Source organism: Clinocottus analis, unplaced genomic scaffold, assembly GCF_023055335.1.
Source record: "Clinocottus analis isolate CAN_PGR_092001 unplaced genomic scaffold, fCliAna1.0.p SCAF_9, whole genome shotgun sequence".
Lineage (NCBI taxonomy): Eukaryota > Metazoa > Chordata > Actinopteri > Perciformes > Cottidae > Clinocottus > Clinocottus analis.
In genome coordinates, this window is record NW_027176251.1 from 3,301,555 (window position 1) to 3,322,695 (window position 21,141).

Here is a 21,141-nt window from a genome sequence, read left to right on the forward strand (position 1 = left end):
ATAGATAGATAGATGGACATAAATGGCTATTATCTGTTGTTAGCTACAATGATTCTCCCCTGCCTAAAAAACAGAGAAAAACACACATCTGTATACAAAAGAAAAGCTGAGCCAGTTAAAGACACATTTTCTTTTCAATGTGAAAGTGGTTTTGGGTTCTTAAAGCTTAGCAGAAAGAGTGCTTTTCTTCCTCGGCTTCTGTTGAAGGTCCCATCGATTACCTTCGTTGGCTGAGAGCAGAAAGGTGGGGTTTTTACTGGCCCTTTTTTTGTGGTGCCTGTCTGTGGTGTGTCATCCTTGTCCTGACAACAAGACTATGTGAGAGATAAAACACAATGAAAGTTAGAATAAACAGAGACAAAGGCGGCAAAGCAGCACAGCCAAGTACTCACTGAGCCTTTGTTTTCATCACACATGCAACTATGCACACTCAATACAACGATGCGTGGTTGAAACCGACAGAGAAAACTAATTTGGACTCCATTTTCCTCATGACTCCCTCTTGCTTGCTGCTCCCCACGCTGCATGTATTGTGTTGCCAGTTTTGTTATTCAAAATGTTATTCAGTTTTGCAGTCTTATTCTTAATGTATTCCTCTTTTATCTGAGTACCTAGAGGGAACTAATTAGAGCTGGTCACAGATGATGGGCTCGGCAGGGTCCAGTCTGGTTGTGTGTCCTCCAGCATTGGACTGATAATGCAGTCACTGCTCTGTGAAACAAAGACTTATTTACTTAACCTGTGTCTCTGAATGGACCAGAGAGACATGCGAAAACAATCACTTCTAAAACTTCTGCATATTGCACTGTTAACCTTTTGGAAACTGTGTGCAAAAATCCTTCCGCATGCCCAATTTTAAGTCCCGGCATGCCCAATTCAGACAATCTTTTGGCATAAAATACGTAATTTCTCCACTTTTGAACGGAACGGCACAGTTTTTTGACTGAAACTCCTTCGTAACATGCCGATGCTTTGTTTTATTCTGATTTTTGTTGCACATTTTGATTCTTTAGGTCCTAATCTTTCCAAAAAGGTGCCTTATTGATCGCTCCAGGAGGCATTTTTTGGGGAATCTGGCTCATATCTTGATGTTCGTAGCTACGATCAAAATATCTTTTAAAAGTGTTTTTTTTTTTTTGCAGCTATACATTTCTTTCCTAAGACTTTGCTGAACAAATACATACAATAAACACAAGTATTGGGATTCATTTGGGGTTTCTAGGACGACTCAAACACAGGGAAAAACACTCAAACACAGCGAAAAAGGAGCCAAAATTGGTTTCCAGAGTTTTCGACGGGTTAAATATCCTGTGCATCCATTTTCTGTCAGGAATTTCACACACGCAAACTTGTGATACATCCACAGAGTGCCGGTGTCCCCATCTCTACTGTGTTTAAAATAATCAATAAATCACATCACACAAAACACTTTTTTTTTCTCTGAAACTCCAGTTCCCAAATCTCTACAGGCATCTCAGACTCCACTTCTCCTCGTCGTCTGCCAGGGCTTTATCTCTTGCTTAAAAACGGATCAGAAACTGTCAACTGCCAAACTCTGAAGAGCAGCAGCAAGGCCATTAGGCAACCGCGGAGTCTGCCGCGCTCGCTTCAAGAGGGGTTTTGCGAGCGAGCGGCTCTGAAAAGCCCTGCCAAGCCGCAGCCTGAGGGAGCTGCCGCGAGCTCGGGGCCCCACTCCTGCCTTCGACTCAGTGGCTGCGCTCATCAGCCGGCGTGTCTGCAATCAACAACAGAGCCAGATGGACGGCGACCGAAAGGACCCCGTCGGCCGACTCTCCAGATCACGCCGCACAGAAGTAAAGAAATGACTTTGTGAAGCCGGGAAGTCCTCAGTGTCCTGGGCCTGAACAAGGTGCTCGGGCTCGTCTTCCTGGTGCTCGTTTCTACAGGAAGATCGCTGAGCGTGCACGCGCACACATATGTGCTCTTTCACTTTGGCACCATGACCCTTGTTCACACCTGGAGGCTTCGCAGTACAATCGCAGTCCACCGCGGACCAAAGCGCTATACATTCCCCGTTTAGATAGCCAAAGCCAGGCTGTAGACATCCTCGCTGCAAGGACGCTTTCCAGGACTTCACATTGCAGCACATTACAGCTCATATGGTAGGTCGTTATTGCGCTACCTACTAGCAAGAAAGAGTATTTTATTACTAGGCCAGACGCTACATTGCAGGTTCAGACGCTCAACAATGGAACAATTATTTGCGGCAGCTAAATAAGATTTTTTTTTGGACCGATTAAGTGAAATTGGACATTTTCCCACGACACACCTGAAAATCACTCATCTAGTCTACCGTTGTGTGCAGCACATCGGTTCTGAGTACGGACGAGAGAAGAGATGCTGAAGATACAGCATTTCCCCTCTTGTATTAATGGCAATATGTGTGTAATTAAGTCAGAGAGAAATCACTTTTATTGTGACAAGCTGTTAATAAAATATGAAATGTCACTTGAGATAGCTCATTAAAAATGTTAATTAATTCTACTGCAGTACCTCAGTGTGGAAGGGTCAAACATCAACCAGAGGACTGTACATCTTGTGAGGAGGAAGGACTCTGTGTGGTCCGGTCTGATGCAACGGCGGTCTATTTCATATGATGAATGTACCCGACAGAGACGGAGCCGAGGCTGTGCCCAGTCCTGTCACACAACTTTTAGAAAAGCTTTCATGCAGTTTCATTTTTTTTTTTGTGTGTACGTACTCCCATCTGCTTGCGAGTGTATTCAAAAGAGCTGGAGGTCTTGTGAGACCGAGTGCCGAGCGCGGCCCCCGAAAGAGAACAGACTGTACGTTTCCCTGTGTGGCGCCGCGACCTGCCAAGCGTCCCAGGGCGGGGAGGTCTCCACGAGATGAAGCGCAGCAGAGCCGCGGGGAAGGAGAGCAGGAGAAGGACGAGGCCCGAAAAGCCAGCGGCATGAGAGACGAGCCTTTGAACTGGGGACTGGGCTAAACCTTCAGGATTTACAGCTGCACCCTGCTCCTGCAAACAACCGGGCATGAGCCATGTGTCCATCCACATGCTGGATATACATGAATAATATCTCCTGCGGGGTTTTATTCTCACACACACACTGCATTACATTCTCGCACACATGCAGGGACACATTAATTGTACTGTATCCAGCTCACACGCGTACACGTCGGAGCTTATTTAAGACTTTCCTCATCTTTGAAGTGCTCCTCTTTGGTAGCGTAAAGAGGTCCGACCCTCAAAAGCCCATGGAAACAGGATTAGTCGAGGCCCACTCGCTAATTAATTGTCGAGGTGTTTGGCTAATAAATCTTGGTTATCTGGTCCTCTAATCGTCGAGGAAGTGGCACGACTCTGACCTAGCCGCTGGAAATTTTGAACAGTCTGTGCTTTCTGTAATCAAGCTTCGAGAAATGTGGAGGGAATATCTGCTTCTTTTTTTCTTACTCTCCTCCTAATTCAATTAAAAAAAAAAGATAGGCCAGTGCATTGCGGAAATTGTTGTGCATCGTTAGATTAGGCTCTAATTGGCTGGCTGTATTCTGCAGGAAGTTGTGTGCGTGTGTGTGTGTGTGCGCGTGTTTAAGAACTTTTCTTGACACGGGGTAGGCAAGGACAGAGGAGGAGAGGCAGCGAAAAAAAAAGTAAAGCGAGGGATTATCTGACTGCAGAACACCTGACGTTTGACTGAAGCGGTACACATTGTCGTGTACTGTAGCTGGAGTGTCTTGAGTCTGGCATACCAGCAGACATTTGAGGAGAAAAATGACGCTCTCACACCCAGAGGCATACATGCCGACAGTGATCACAGGTTGTGAGATGGCGGTGGCTGGTGTTCGACTGCTCCTGTGCCCCGACGCAGACAGCTTGCGCCTCTCTCTCGCAGACACGATTTTAAGTCTGGCACTGCGGGTCTGCTGCAACGTGTCTGTGTGGCTTTCTGTAATGCAGCAACCAGAACTGCCATGTCATCTTATTCTCAGTAGCGCGCTACAGCCGGGCGTGAAATGTGAAAGAAAACTCAAAAGAGTTAAGCAGAGATAGAAAGAAGAAGAAGAAGAAGAAAAAACAAAAAGTAGTGAGCAAAAATGAGTGAGCGATCATCTGCGGAAGAGCAGAGAGATAGAAATGCAAATGTGAAGTTGGAGGACAGCCGGAGACTCTATGAAATGGAGAATGTGTGTGTGTGTGTGTGTGAAAATAAGTGCATCTGATCTGACTCCTCTGCTCCCAAAGAGGCCTCAAATAAATTAGGTTAAGCGATGTGCAAATCCCGCAGCTGTTTGTGGGAGCGCTGTGCAGCGGTGTAGGGGGCATCCAGCTGAGCATCACAGACTGTCCCCGACACCTCGCGGAGGAGACCAAAGCGCCGGCTTCGTCTCCCTTGGGGAATCATGTTGATGAGAAAGCCTCTTGAAACGTTATGTTTCCCACAAGTTGGCTCCTGAAATCCTCTGTTTTCTCCGCAATGAAAAACACAACGAGCAAAGCATATAAAAGAATATTAGTTTCCACTGAAGTTATGATTATGGCTTTTTTCTATAGCTCCCTTTAGAGAGCGGGGCCCTCGGCGAGGTGACGAGCAAGCCGCTCACGTAGCAGCGGGAGATGGAACTTCATAATTGTACTGTCACAATAAAACTGATGCAGGGCTTCCAGATTTCGCTTTATGGCGTTGCCTGGAATGCTTACGAACTGGCACGGAGGCGAAGCAGCCTCATGTTTTCCTTCACGTTAGTCAATTGCTGCGCATGCAAAACCAGAAAGGCAGCGCGCGGCGAGCGCGTGACGGCGTGCGACCGAGTCCAAGTTCACTCAGGTTGCCGGTCGCGTTTGTGCGGCAGCGATTTGCGGCGCGTGCCATCACCCTCGCTCTCGTCGTCCGATATTAATATCTGAGCAAATGCTGTCAGACAGCTCCTGGCGGAGAACCCCCAGCAGTCATTAGCTGTAACAACCTGGGAGTGTTCCTCGGAGGGACATGCTCTCCGCCGCAATTACAAACAACACAGAGAAAAGCGGGAAACCGGGACGCCGCGATCGAGCCACCTCTTCAGCGTCTCTGATGTGTTTTGTTCTGCTACAAAAACGGAGCTGTTGTTGTTGGGTTTTTTTTTTAATAGAGCAATTTTGAGACTTCAAGCTGTGGCTCGCGCGCGCGTCTGCCGCCGCATTTTGATCGTCGCAAAAGACGGTCGCTGTTTTATGCCGTCCTCGCCGGATAATTGCAGTCAATATTTCTGAAGGTAGGAGGTACTGAACATATTTGATGGAGGCAGTAAAACGCAGTAATGACTGCGACTGTGATAGAGTATAATGAAGTAATCCTGCAGAAACCATGAAAGCACACTCTTAAAATGATTATCTTTCATTTTGGAGGCTGCCGGAACAACCATTGGAGTAATTATGAGAGGATGATCATGCATTGTCGCAGTCATTTAAGATCAGTTTTTTAATGAAGAATGATACTTTTTTGGGGGGGGAAGAAAAAAGATTCATTTGAATTTTTACAAAGTCTTAACTTCACCGCAGTTAATCCATCTTTGTTTCAGTCCACCGCGGTGTCCCGTCTCCATCCAAGCCCTTCATACAGTAATAACTCATTTCAAAGGCAATGAGCCCTTTCATATGAGTAAATGGAGAATAATAAAGTTTGGCGAAGCTTGAGAAGCTAATTGTCTGCAGTCTGGTAAAAAGCAAAGAGAGGGAGAGCATACTAAACAGATTGGCACATGACAGACACATAACAGACACTTTCTCACTTTGTTATCCTTTGTTAAAACCATGCCGGAAATATCTCCCTCCAAACACAACTCTGCGTACGTTTCATTGCCTCGCGCCTCTTCCACCTATTTACACAAATTCCTTGCTCGCTCCTCACGCGACCTACTTTTGCACGTCAGATATTCCATTGAATCAGTTTCAAGTATCACGCCTGTGCCGAGGAGGTTTGGGAGGCTTTCTGGGTGCAAGCTTAACTTGAGCGTGAACTGTTCCCCATCGACGATTCTGTCGCACGGAAAATTACTATACTCGTGACCTTTGACCTCTATTTGAATTTCAGTCAGTGGTCGGATCTCCCTCTGTCCCTGGACGGGAGAGTTCATGTAAAAATAAATATTCTCCCCCAAATGTATTCAATGCTTTGACACAGTCAATTATTCGATTTTTATACAACTAGATAAATAAATCAACTATTTTAAATTGGAAAAAGAAACCCCCCCGAATTAGAAAGAACTACAAAGACCAACGCAGAGCGAAGGCGTGGGACAGTATTTAATTTACAGTATTATTAAATCAGGACGTCATTGTGAATGAGAACTGGTTCTCTGTTGACTTATTCGGTTGAATAAATGTAAATAAATTAAGATTATTGGCCTGTAATGCACCAGCTCACTCTCTCAATCTGCATGGATGCAAACTGATCAGGCCCCACGTTACTCTTCCTGTCCTGGTGCACCGTTTCACTGTTTTCCTTTTCCTGCTGCTGAACCTGTTGTAAAACAGTCGCTTATAATCTGGACTCAAATATGACAGCATTTTGCGTGGCATGGAAAATGATCTCCTTGTTCCTCTGCAGGAAGTTGAAAAGAGAGAAGAAGAAACCATTTCCATCGCTCTCCATTAGATAGCTTCTTTGAATTATGGTCTGGATAATGGCATTATAAAACTGAAAGATCGTCATATTAACGGCATGTTTCCCTCTTTTGAATGACTGTGCAATACATTTCATCTGCCTCGAGCCTTGTTTCGATTTCTGCATTTTCATAACTGTATTAGATCCAGTGTGGCTATCTTTCCCCGTCGACTCACAGCCCCCTGATGGAGTCTCTGTTCGCCGTTCATCCTTCGTCTGGGAAGGCGATAGCAAAGATCTGTACGTCTAATCTTTTAGATGCATCTCGATTTTCTGGAATCCGCTTGTGGAGGAGGACCTGGCCATTGGCTGAACAGAGGAGCAGCTAATGCCCAGAAGGACGTGCACTCGGCGTCTACATGGAGCGAGGATGCTCCCACACAGTTCAGGCATCTTTGATCAATGGGAATTAGGAGACAATGCAACGATTTCAAATAGAAAAACTTCAGTTTACGAGGTTCCATTGAGATTTTCCATAACACCCTTTATTGATTATCGAGAGGCAAGACAATAGATACATTTTTTTACTACGATAAGGTAAAACCTAATAGATTATCTGACATATATATACACACACACACACACAAAAATACCAACAGACATAAAAGCGAGAAGAAGAAAAAGAGAACAGTGGGTATGAGGAAGAGGATAATAAAGCGGCAGATGAAGAAGGGGATGCCAGATGTAATGCAGACTATTTATATCCAGGCAGCCGGGCCGACCCCAGTGAAAGACAGGCAACGCACGCAGACGGAGCCGTGGACCCCTGGGACCTGATATAATATATTACTTATTGTTAATAATTCAAATAACCATCCATCTCCAGTTACACATTCTGCGTGCATCAGGCCTCCCTCACATTCATTATCGTATCAGTTAACACGATTTAATGCAAATGGCTCCACCCAGAAGCAGCGCCCACATATCAATTACTGACACCGTGTTGTGCACAGCAAGACTTATGGCGGCAACGCTGCCGAATTCAATTGCACCTGAGAGGACGAGTGTGAACGCGATTGGCGGGAATGGATGAGAGATGAGGAAGGAGCATGAGGAAGGGAAATGAATTGTTTTGTCCCCCCCCCCCCTCTTCACTCCTCTCCCCTGAAGGACCCTCCCCGAAAGCACTTCATGAGCCTCCAAACCAGATGCCAACTCAAGAGGATCCCACGTCTCAAATCAATGTTATTCCAACAAATGGAGATGAAATAACCGACACTCAGAACCCCTCCTGGCAACTGGATTGCCACCCACCACGTCTGCAGAGGAAAACACAACGAAATCATTAAGTCTCACAGCAGAGGATCAATGGCTGCATACAAATTTTAGCTCGTGTGCGATTTGCAGGGGTGTTTATCTTTGCCATTATTTAGCACTTGTCACGGCGATGATGGCGAGGACACCTCGAGCATATGCTGAAGTTTCAGTCTAAATGGCACATCCATCACACACTCAGCCACGGTGACGGATGATATAAATATGGAACAGAGGGTTCCTTTTTTTTTGCAGGGGATTCAATGATATGCTTGCGTTTCAAAACAAAGCTTGTAAATGTTTTAGAAGTCAGACAGATTCCTATCAAATGCTTTGTGGTTGTGAAATGTGAAGTGCGATGGTGCTCGGGTTGTGTCGCTGCTTTGAGAGAGCTGTTGCACAGCTGAGGCCACTTTGTGAATCCTTCAAGGCACAACCAGTGCTCCCAGTGGGACCTCTGGAGTATGAATTGTGGTCCCAGAGGGAGACAGGGCACTGCATTCATATTCAGGCGGTGGTTACTTCCCACTGCGACAGGAGTACACTACAGCATTTTATCTCCCTTTCAGAAAAGCAGTCCGCCTAACAATGAAATGAAGCATGGCGCTGAAGAATAATATCATCCAAAGAGCAAGTCAGCAAGTTGGCAGTATTAAGTGCAATGTTCTGATCCTGTAGCAAAATGAGTTTAGTCTTATAAGGGCCTGTTCCTGTGGAGAATGTTAATGAACCAGGTTGACTCCAGGAACTTTTTGTCATTAAAGTAATGCCGCACTTTGACATTGACGTTAGAGTTGATCCACCCAGTACAGCTGGGTGGATCGGTAATACTTGGCATTCAAAACAATAATTTTTGATCTCAGATAAACATGTTAAATGTTCTCATCTCGCGTCATAAACACATTGTTGACATGCAGAACCATCGAGTGCACTAAGCCCTGGCTGCTGTCTATCATTAGATATGTAACGCTTAACTTATGAGTTCAATACAGTTAGTTTATTAAGCAATTATTTACTTTTTTAACTAAAGCACCGCATGGCTAATCTTTAATTGCAGAACTACATGCAAAGGATATCTGTTTTATGTACATTGATTTAAAAAGGAGCACAATACAAATGAAAAATACAATGCTTTATATGCAGCATAACAACCAAATACAACACATGACAATGACCCAACAACTAAACGTTGTAGGTAATAAGATCTCAGCACAACTCGATTACTCTGCTTGATCCTGGAATAATGATTTCCTTTGACCAAAATCAGCTGTGCTCGAAATACATCATGCATATTATGGAAATTGTGTACTATATGGTCGAGGATAGCGAATGTTTGGGAGGGGGAGGGGGGAGATAAAGCGGTAATCAATCAATCGATGCACTTAACGGTTAAGAGCAAAAACAAAAAGGTTGATAGTGTGAAAATAAGTGGACATTAGGGTGAACATCCTTAACTGTTCTGCTTGAGCAAAGATGAGCCACAGGAGCCGTTGAAAACGTGAATATCCTTTAGAAGAATGAAACCCTATCAAAAGTAACACGTCTTCATATATCTAGTTCTGACATCTTATCTGCTGAGTTCAAGTACTCGCAGAAGAGACGCTATTCCCACTTGTAAAAACTAATATAGCCCAGAATGGGTCATGAATGAGTGTTCGTGATAAATGAATGCAGAAACCTTTCCTCCTCCTTTTCGTATGGACAATTTTAAGAAGTGCATTAAATCTATTTGTGCTGGTTTTCTAACATGCCAAGGCCACAAGGCCTTTGATCTGTGGATATTTGGAGAGGGATGGAGCAAAGTGTGTGGCCACAGAGGAGAGGAGGAGTGCACAGAAGTTGGGAAACGTCTAAATACACTTCCTGAAACTACAGCGGGCGCACGTCCAGAGCGTGTTCCAGTCTCGAGATTGCCAAAGAGGGTATATGTGTGATTAGCAGAAAGGCGGGGGATATCAGAAGAAGAAAGAACACTTCAAATGTTCAACATGTTCAAAGCCGGCAGGCAGGAGTAGAAATACCTTTCAAAGTTAATTCAAGTGTTTAGATTTAATCCACAAAGATGCTTTAATTCTGTTAATCGTTTGCTTACAAAGACAGGAACAGAGAGCCTTGGTTGGATTAAGTTATTTTAACTTCTGGACCTCTTTGGAAACATCCCTAAGCGCTGAGCTCAAACTAACTTGCAGATCAATATTAGCTCTACACATTAGACGCTTTTAGAGCATTTATCATGAATAGTCCGTTTATGTTGGTGACAGTGGAGAAATGAGCGCGCCCTGAAATTGAGAATGGATCCTTTGTGCACATCGAAATGGATTTTGTGTTTTATTATATGCAAAGTCTCACACTAGCATATCCGTGTTATTAGCTGAAACCATAACTTTTGCAAAGGAAGACGGATCATTGAACGCACAAGCAGCATGGCTTTATGGATGCCAATGCCAGTCTGCCAGTCAGCTACTGAAGTCATTTGAATGGATTGGCCCAAAAGTTTGGTCCAAACATTCTCAGTCCCATGAGGATAACGCTTACTCCCTTCAGTGATCCACAGAAATGTCCTCTAACGCCAACATGGTTCAATTTCTCGACAATTACTGGATGAATTGCCATGCAATTTTTGAAAATCAGGCTTTCATGGTCCCCAGAGGACGAATCCTCAGGACTTTGTTGACCCTTTGACTTTTTGTTGCTCAAAGTTGTTTGATACGTCGCCTAAAGTTTAATTTGCTACAAATATTCATGTCCCCCTGTGATGAGGTTAATCTCTGACCTTCCATCCAGCGCCACCATCAGGTCCAAACTTCTGTTGGTCTAACACTTTGGGTTTGGACCAAACATCTGCCATCAGCCTTATCTGTACTTAGTGTTTTGTGCGTATTAGCTCATATTAGCATGCTAGCAGAAAAGGACACAGATAGCTGTTGACTTGTTAGATTGTATCCAACATATTCCACTAAGGTTTAAACACTAAGGACTGCAAAGTTTCCAAATCTGCAAGCAAAAAATGCCATTGCTCAAATTGTGTTTTAAAGAAATCACTTATAATGGAGTTGCAAACCAACCAAAATCATTTATAAAATATCAGAACAGCTACACCACTCACATGCTGATGCTAAAACCATCCTGTTCGGCATGCTTCACTATTAATTCCTCTACAAACTGTGCTGAAATTGTTCAAACGGCAAGGAAAAAAACACCAATCGCCCGCTACTCCAGTCTGCCAATTATGAGCAAAATCCAGGTTTCCCCAATTCACACCGCAGCGAATGTTGCAGTTGTCAACCAGTTGACCTTTTTCATGAGCTGAACCATTACGCTTCAAGTGACCGGCCACTTCATCTCACCTGAGTTAAGATGACTAACTAAGAAAGTCAATTTGGCTACACTCCCGCGTGTGCTTTCCGAGCCGCAATTATGTTGTTAAACCCCGCAACCTTCCACATGAAAGCCCTCTCGCTGTCCCTAAAGCGACACTAATTAGACCGGGAGCCGCAGACAAATCGCTGTTGCATTACCATACCTACCCATCACCTGGGTGTGTGTGTGTGTGTGTGTGTGTGGGCGATGTAAAGCACGGAGAACAAAAGATGTGGTCGCAGAGTGTGCACCGGCTGGAAAGCAGCACACGGCGTCCGGGCACAATGTCGGCTCTGGAAACCCTCCCCGTTTGCGTCTCCATCACTCACATTAACGATTCCTCTATACCTTGTTGAGAAGGCATAAAGGGAGCCGGCGACCGCTTCCCCGAATAACAGTTTAATTAATTTGCTATATTTTACAAGCTGTGACGGGCATTTTCTCAGATGGCTCGAAAGAAGATTGAGCCTTCGGACGTTTATATGATACATCAGTGATCAATAAGCAGGATCTTCTTTGCCTTGAGGTAATGAGTCGTGAGCAGTTATCACCCGGGAGCCGCGGGGTGTCCGGCCCTGAGCCACGGAAAAGACTGCAGGTCCTCATCCCCACCGAACGCTACAGCTGCCGGTTTCGCTAATTAGTTCCTCCCTTTCTGACCGAAGGTAGGTTAATTAGTGAAATCAGCTGGTGGAACGTTGGGCTGGAACAAAACCCCGCAGACTCTTCGACAGCACATAACCGGACACGGCGCTCTTCAAGGGAATAATTGTCCTCTGTAACCCGAGTTAAACGATAAATATAACTCTGTGGCCGGGAGATGTGGAAAAAGGGTCCTCTCCCGGTCGTGCACAAGAGATGCAATACCATCCATAAGAGTACACAGTGGAGAGCATTTTATCTCAATTAGTTTTAGCCTTGAAGCCGTTATACTACTTTTAATTTGTTGTGTCCATATCCTGCGCTCCCTTTCAGGTCCTCAAACATGATATATTCATCACTTTAGAGGGAAACTCTTCTGTCAAGGTTTCTGAAAAACATGTCCTATGACATGCTATAACACAGTAATAATGTATTACATTAAAATAATGCAAAATACAACATTACAGAATGTCACTACTTCCAGAATAACGGTGTCTTACAGAGCTGTTGCAAGTGAAAGCTGGCAACTTTTGAGTTCCCCGTTTGTAAAAAATGTTATACTTGAAATTCTCTTTCCATCATCCCAAGAGCAAATACTGACACCAGAATAAAAACAAGCTGATATCTGTCCTAATACTATCACGCTCGCTCGACACCTGTGAGCACTAACAATAGACACGTTTGTCGTTTCCGTTTATAACGCGAGGCCTTCTCCAGAATAGGAACGAGACGCGTTGGAGGAGGTTAGTGATGACAACGATGATCTGCGTGCTCCCTCGCGGGCGTTCACGTGTTTTGCAGGTGCAGTGGAGGGATGGGCTGTTATTTTTCAGTTGGATCGCTTCATCACGTTGCACACTCCGGCGTAATTTGTGTGAGTTAGGGCCGGGCAATATGTCAGTGGGATAGTTTATCGTCTTTCCATGGAATCATATCAGGATGAAATCATATACCGAGATATCGTCGTGCACAATAACGTCACCCAACTGTTGATAACAAGCACATTCTTACTTGAATTTGTCAAATACCAAACACTAAGCTTAACACTTTCAAAGCTGTGATATGAGACCTCGAGGTTCAGGGTAAAGCAGCTTGTAGCCTCCGTCTGTGACGGTAACATTAAGGTGATTTATTTACAACCAGCAGTTAGTTATTGGTACCAGAAGTGCCCGACCGTGCAGCTGAAATCAATACCTGATGCTACATTTGTATTTCATGATTATATTCCATATTATTTCGTCAATATTGATGTCAAGTACATCTCTAAAGCGATATTTCAATAATTTGTCAATGTTTCTACAGAAAACTAGACAGACTTTTCTCCGACGGTTCCATCACAACAAGCGACTTCACTATTTATAAACATATAAACGCATGAATATATCCAGATGTATTTATGTAGACAGAAATTCAATCTCTGAGTGTGCTTGGTACGATCGTATATTTTCATCCTGTAGTATAATTTATAGAAATTTCAATATTGGTCAGAAAAAGTGCAGCTTGATCAAATCAGACGCACAACAACAGACAGATATCTACAACGCAGCAGCACAGTTTCAATACAAGCTGCAAATCTACTAGCTGTAAAGTATATTATCTGCCCGAAAAGGAAGAGTTATACGAGCAAAACTAACTGAATTTGGAGCCAACAATAAATGGAGACCTTATAAATGAGATGGTATACACTGCATATATATGTTTGTATATATATAGAGAGAGAGAGAAAAGGCAGACTGCCAGAGGGGAGAGGTGGAGGAAGGCGGTGTAATAGAGTATTAAACCAGTAAGGATGGCTGGTCAGCTCTGATAACAACGCCTCTCCTGCAGTAGATGTATCCGTCGCCTCGCTCTGCCTCGTCCTTTCACGGACGCAGATGAATCTCGGGTCGCTGTCAATGACACACACACACACACACACACAGCTGGTCCGTAGTGTGCGCCTGGGGCCAGGCAGGGGTGAGGGGTGACGGATATGAAAAGGCAGAAGATATGACATTGCCCTCCACGGCCGACTGCAGGAGGGTGCCGAAGATCCAGATGGAGGTCTGTGTGTTTTAGTGTATGGATTACCTCTGTTAAGGTCATTGCATTGCGCCTGCTGCTACAGAATGCGCCACGTGACCTCGCCATGACCCCAGGACCATGTCTCAAAGCCATGCTACATGCAAGTCCTAACCTTCCTTTAAGGTCCCACGCAACTTTAAAGTCCATTAAAAAATGTCTGTGCGTATTTATGCAAGTGTCTAGTTTGCTAACAGCGAATAAAACAGCCAATCAATGTGTACAAATACAAGATGGAGCAGGATCCGAGCCTGCAGCAGGACACTTTTTAAGAAAAATACCTTCATTGAATGCGTCATGGGAATTTTTTTTTAAAATTCCAATAACAGCCCCCCAAACTCCCGTAAACTGTCTTTACAACGCTGTGTGATATTCAATCTTCACTTCCACAGAATCGTTGAGGCGTTGTGTAACTCTCTTCTCGCCAGAGTGAATACTTTAAAGATAAGTTTGGGTTTTTTCCACATTCGGCATTTCAGCTTTCGAAAGAAAAACTTTGCCGCGACGATTGTGTAAAGCTGGACAACACAGGAGACTTTTACAAAAGAATCCAAAAAAATAAAAAGATAAGGAGAGAGCGGGATTTGCAAGTTTAGCATGCAACACATTGTGAGGAGAGAGAAAATAAGCATATTTCAACACTAAACACTATTTCAGTACCGTCAGAGAATTTTTGTATAACTCGGCTGGAAACTAAAACCCCAATTTCTGCATATCCAAGAGACGCCGTCTGTGTCATTGCTGAGGTGGACTACTCAGCGAATGTTGTGTGCTCAGTGAACAAGAAGCAACACCTTACGCTGAGGGTTGAATGGGGAGGCTTTCAGCAGCTCACACACACAGACACACACATCACTCAACCTTAAGACGGATATCAAAGTACGTTTGCAGGTCTCCGGACGGCGCTGTGTGAAGCTTGATAAACTGCCTCAGGTGATGTCACTTAAGTCAGCGTCAGGTTCGGGCTGAAGAAAAGACATTTGAGAAAATAAATCCGTCTGGGAGGTCACAAAAGAAGTGAGCTTGCCAGTGGACAGCTCCTCAGCGCTGCTTGGGGCTCAAGGTTTGTGGCTACATTCGACACAACTAGCAACACACACAAATCTTCCAAGTGTTGGTGAGCGAGTTGCCCGGCGGGTAATGGGAGCGCCAGCATTGGACAAGGATTGCCACGGGTACAACTTTACAGTTATCAGGCAGATTGTCACTTCCATGGAGTCATCCGTGTTGTTTTCCACCTCATGTGTCTGCTTGGCATCCATTCATTCATCAGCTTTACAACAGTTAATGGGGAAAAAGTGTAAATATTTATTATATGCTATATACAATTTTGAAATCAAACATATTTAATCGCTAACAGGCTCCCATATTTGTTTTTGTTTTAGATTTTTTTTTTTACTTTTAAAGCTGCTGTCACTGTTGTCAACTCTGCCGCTTCTTTAGTGCATTTTTGGATGTCAAATGTTGAGTCTTTATATTATCTATATGCCTATTTTCTCATCTCTACTTTTAATCAATTACACAAGAGACTATCTCCAACATGTCTGATCTGTTGACCTGTTGGAAGGAATTACAAATTACAGCACAGAACAAGGCGAACAAAGAAAGCAAGATACATTGCCATAAGCTGCTTTTTAAGCTTGATCAAGTCTCTAATGGATTCTCCCTTAAGGCCACTCCGCTACACTTTAATGGATATGGCAGCAGACCCATAACTTTTCAAGATAATGAATCTGCCTTTCAGAAACGCGAGGCACACTTGACATGCAGACACATTCTTCTTTACAAGGTCATCATCCCGCACGGATTCATAAACCGCTAAAGAATTTAAAATCATCAACGGCAACCCGACATCTCGGATCCAATTCAGAATGAAGGAGAATGTGATTTAAAAAATGGGCCATTCCTATTAAGACCTCACTGCATTTTTATCTTCTCTTTTTTTTTCCCCAAGACTATTTTCTCTTTCATGGGAACGGTAGTCTCTTAATTTCTCCTGGGAGTCACAAGCTGCAGCTATCTCAGCTGTGTTTACTAATCTTCCCTCGGCACCAGTTTCTCAGCCTCACAAAGTTAATACTGGTCCAATGTAAATATCCTTATCTCATAAACTCTTGTTCCCCTCCCCACCTTGGCTGCCCAATGTGATACACGGTTAGAAGTCAACACGGGGGATTAAGCCAGAGAGACGGGGAATAACTAGAATTCCCGCCTTGCGGCTGTACGCCTCTGCCGACGAATCAGGTCGCAGTTTACATCCGTGACTTTCTAAAAATGTAAAAATGTCATCGCTCCATTATTTTATCCTCGTAGACATTTGTGACTGCTGTCACTTTACAATGACACCCACCCCCTCGAAGAGCATGGGTAATGCACTGCTTATAGCGCGGGGGCTGAGGGATGAGCAGATAATAATTTAAACAGAATTTGTCTCCCGGTTCTCAGAACTGATCGATGGAGAGTTGATGCCCGCAGCCTCCGTCGCCTTCTCGCCATGCGCAGATTACAGAACATGCCTCATTTCACCTGCGTTTGTCTGTTTCACTGGAAGGCCCTCAATCACAGTAAATGCCACGGCAGTACGTTTTAATTAAACCCAAAAGGGAAAAAGTATTAATTATCCCCATCGCCTGCCGTGAATTGGCTGGTGGCTGGAGGCGAATTCTTGCTCGAATGATGACTGTGGATGTGAGTTTTAAGAGTTTCGGATTAAATGTGCGATTTATCAAGTTCACAATTCGATTTTGATAGAAGCCGGAGGACATGAACACATTTTGCTCCGATAAACCGAAATCACAACCGCACGGCTTTTAAAAACGACGCCGCTCACACTCGTTCAAGGGCACACATCATGTCGGTACTTTCCAAAAAGGACGGATTATTTCATGAGGCCTGCAATGATCGCTTTCAAGTTGGTGTCCATGTTTCTGATTGTATCCTATCTAGTCATCTGTACCTCTGCTCCTCCTAGCTGATCTATCTTTATATCTGCCACATTAAATGTCAGTCTTTTCGTCCAAACTTGAATGACTGCCGTCACTGAACAGGCAGGTTCCTTCTCTCCCTTTTTTAAATGTATGTTTTGTCATGCCATGGTCATGAATTGCTTGATTTCTCATGACCAATACCATAGAGTGATTGATTGGTTATAGCCCTGGGACGCAAGTTTCCACAGTAAAAGTATTTCCAGCAGAGAACCCGCTGCTGCCACTGATATTTCTGCTGAGAAGCTGAAACAGCACTCTTCTCTTTGTTAGATCCCTGTAGGTATTTGTTAATGCAGAAATAGTGGAGCGCGTTATAAACTATGCATGCCATCTCCCTCTGGCACCCACCAGTAGAGCGCATGATGGCAGGAAAATGCTAGTTTCTATTAGTCCTGTGAGGCTGGTTAACATAAAATTATCCTTGGGGTTAGCAGAAAGCAGAAACAATTGGGGTGAGTGCTTCATTAAAGCTGGAGCTTAATGGACGCTGGACATCTATAAAGGCTGATTTGCATGTAGTCTAACTTTTCTGATATGTTGGCTTCGTAAAATAAAGTCATTTTATTTCTCAGACAATAAAATAAGAAACCTCGGCACACACCAGCTGCTGGCACGTCTCAAAAAATAGCCTTTAGTGTTGTGCCCCATGAACTCGTACTTGATGTGTTTTTTAGATTTGGAGTGAGCCAAGCGCCGGGTCTGCTCGGTCTAATCTGCATGCCGACAGGCATCTGATCCGACCAGACAAAATGGCTGCCCGCCTGAAAAACTGTCCCGTGCAGAAGTGTAGAAGTGGGGACCACTCACCTCGCAGGAGGTCGGGGCTGGCATAAGGTGAACTGTACGTCCGAAACAGCAGCCAATCAAAGTCGTCCTCCTCCCCCTGGGTGAAGTCACACAGACTGGGGTCCGAATCCTCTTCAAACGTGCAGCCAGCCGCTGAGAAGAGAGAGGACAATTAAAACGACCATCAAGAAAGGGAACAGCATGTTTTTTTTGGTGTTTTTTTTTTTTACTGTTTCAAAGAGATAGCTTTACCTCACAGATGGCTGAAAGACAGGACAGAAATAAACTAATGTAATCACTTTTATACTTTCACTCTATTTGCTCCTTTTGTCTGACCATCACTCCTAGACCAGCTTTAAAAACAGCAACAACGTTGGAATTTATGCTTGAAAAAATATCAAAATACTCGATTAGCACAATTGTCGCTGCAATCAACATTTGGGAAACATAACAGAGCATTGGTGCTTTATTTTCCAATTCACTCTGAACCGCCTCCTCTTATGAAAAGTGGAATAAAAAAGCAATCCCGCACTAAATGTACACTTGATCCACTGACAATGAAATGTGGCCTGCAGCCACACTGACCAGCTCGCTGCCCTTTCAGACTAAAACAATGACCTGCGTTTGCTATTGATGGGAACCTTTCAACCAACTGCTGCCACCAGTGTTTTAAACAGAACTGGTCAGTTTATTATAATAAATGTTGTGTTACAGATTATTATAGCCTGACTGGAATCACAGACGAGTAGGCAATGTGTGTCCCTCAAAGACAAATAGTCAACTCTTTGTACTTGTGGAGATGCTTTCACATGAATGTAAAGTATGAGTTTAAGTGGTCAATATCAGCGAGGCTCATACACACAGGATTGTGTGTCAAGGTTATATTAGATGAAATGTGTCCACATATGCTCTCAAACCAGCTACAAACCGAGCAATGAGCTGTTAATAGTTTAGACTCACACAAAAAAAAGGTACAAAATTCCTGGCAAAAGCGATAATTGCCCCTGCATCTGAGGAGAATAACCCCTCTCATTAAGCATCCACAAACAAGACTACATATCCCAAAGCCCATGCACAAAGGCATACAAATAGCAATAACATTTGGGGAAAGCAGGCACCCTGGGGAATGTAGTGATTATCATAATACCTCACAACCTGCTATACCACGAGCCAAATAGCTAATTTTTTCAAATTATATTTAATAGCTATGGCTTTAATGGTCCTTGGGTCCTGAATAATGGGCTTCAGTTCTGCATCTGTTGCCAGATTTCACATTAATCCATCGGTGGGAGAATTACAGTCTAGCAGCGGGCAGTTTGAACAGCGCCGTCATAAGACCAGAGCCCGCGTCAGTCATAATTGGAGTAGGACAGCACGAGACGCCACATGCTAACGATGGCATTACCGCGAGAAGCTCCTGAAGGTGACCCGTGTGGTCTGCAGCTTTATTGGTGCTCATTCTTTTCTCTAATCTGCCATTAAACAAATGGTCTCCATATGACAGGCTGCAGAGAAAAACGCCAGCTACACTGGAGTGAGGAGACATAACTCACTTTTTTTTACTAGCGTTGTATAAGATAGCCACAGCTTCCGGTCATTAACAGGTTATTGCGATTGCTGGTTTGCTATGTTATGGGCCAAATTAAAATGGAGGACGTAATTAAGATTATGATAGAGCCGGGTGCCGTTTGAGAATTTGTTCTGCCAAAATGTGCATTTGTGAAAAGACACAAATATAGCAAGACCAATTACCAAGCGGACAAAGCTCGTTCCAAAAATGATTGTAAATCCATCTATCCAAACATCTTAACCTGCTATCTATCTTAACCTGTTATATAAATAGCAGGTTAAGACATAGTTATCTTAACCTGCTAGCTATCTATCTTTCTTAATCTGCTATCTATCCATATTTCTTAACCTGCTATCTATCGATATTTATTAACCTGCTATCTATACATCTTAACCTGTTCTATAAATAACAGGTTAAGATATAGAGATATCTTAACCTGTTATCTATCTAAACCTGCTATCTATCTTAACCTGCCATCTATATTTATTTAACCTGCTTTCTATGTTTCTTGCTGCGGTTAATTATTTTTTTAGGCTTTTATTGTGAAGCAGCTGTAGAAAAAAATATTTTTCACAGGATTTGCAGAACTTTCTTTGCCAACTACAGTTACCGCTTTAAAGTAAGTTTGAAGTTTACATCCGTGTCTTTTCACAATGTCCTCACCTCATCATTTTATCCTGTTTGGCATTTGTGTTGAACTGCTGTAATTAGCATATGAATGACTGGGTTTGAGAGGTTACAGTCACTTTTGGCCGACAGATTCTAATCAGTTCATCCTCATATCTAATCCAGCAAATGTTATACCTGACAAATTCAGATGCTTTGTCACATTAATGCAAAAACTATATAAGAATACAATATTACCATAAATCATTCCTGTTCAATGATCCAAAACATTGCAAAACAACCTGAGATATTACAGCAAAGCCCTCCATGGTAATAACATTATAGCGGAATATATTTTTCTTTTATAGCCTCACACTGTTTATCATCATATCATCCAGCACTCAGTGGCGGCCGTGGTTTTGGTCCCTATGCCCGCTGTTTAGTTTCACAGCTGATCGCGGCGCGCAATGAGAAAATAAGCTAATAGGGAAAAATAATGATAATACATTACATTATTTAATAGATATACATTTGATTTAAAAAATATTATAATAATTCTAAAACAGCCGTAACTTTGTGATTCTGTTCAGGCCAGCAGAGGTTTAGCCGGCCCTGAAGGCCGAGCCACTGCCATTTCTTTTAAAATATGTGGTAAAGAAAATGGCATAAACAGGAAAAAATATAACCATGTGTCCATTTTAGAGAGTCCCAACTGGCAGATTGATCGTTGTGAGCCGAGTTCTTCATGATGCCTTGAAATAAAGTAGCATGATTAGTAAAGTGCTGCTATTTCGTCTCGATCGGCCAATCAATGATTGAACTGGTGTTTCTGCACATTAAAGTGTCAGCCTTGAAAAGATTTTTCTGCAGTTTTAAACCAAGACCTCATTTACCCTGATTTCACTGTTCAGTTTCATACACTAACTAGACTCTGCAGGTTAGCACTAAGACTCTGATGTGAATGTTGTTCCACTGCGAATGTCTTGGACTGTACAGTATGAAGCATCTGAAAGTTAAGAGAGGGGTGTTGAGCATTCTCGCTCATGCTGCATGTTTGAAAGTTTTCAGGAATTGATTCAATGTAACAGTCGCTGGTTCCATCACAGTATGGTTTTGCTGTTAGCTGGAATATGTTTTAATGCACGAGCACAGTGCAAACCAGATGCACTGCAGCTAGAAAGAAACTAATGCATGTCACTCTGACCTTTGACCTACAGATTATAATCAGTTCATCCTCGACAGGTTT

The 21,141-nt window shown here is 43.4% G+C and overlaps 1 protein-coding gene across 4 annotated transcripts in view; it reads right to left on the reverse strand.

Annotated features, from left to right (window-relative positions):
• ptprub (protein tyrosine phosphatase receptor type Ub) overlaps positions 1-21,141 on the reverse strand; it is a 147,377-nt gene that overhangs the window by 84,016 nt on the left and 42,220 nt on the right. For all 4 annotated transcript variants that reach the window (XM_068569314.1, XM_068569312.1, XM_068569311.1 and 1 more), the window contains exon 2: positions 17,741-17,872. In XM_068569314.1, the coding sequence (XP_068425415.1) occupies positions 17,741-17,872 (132 nt within the window). The remainder of the gene's footprint in view (positions 1-17,740; positions 17,873-21,141) is intronic.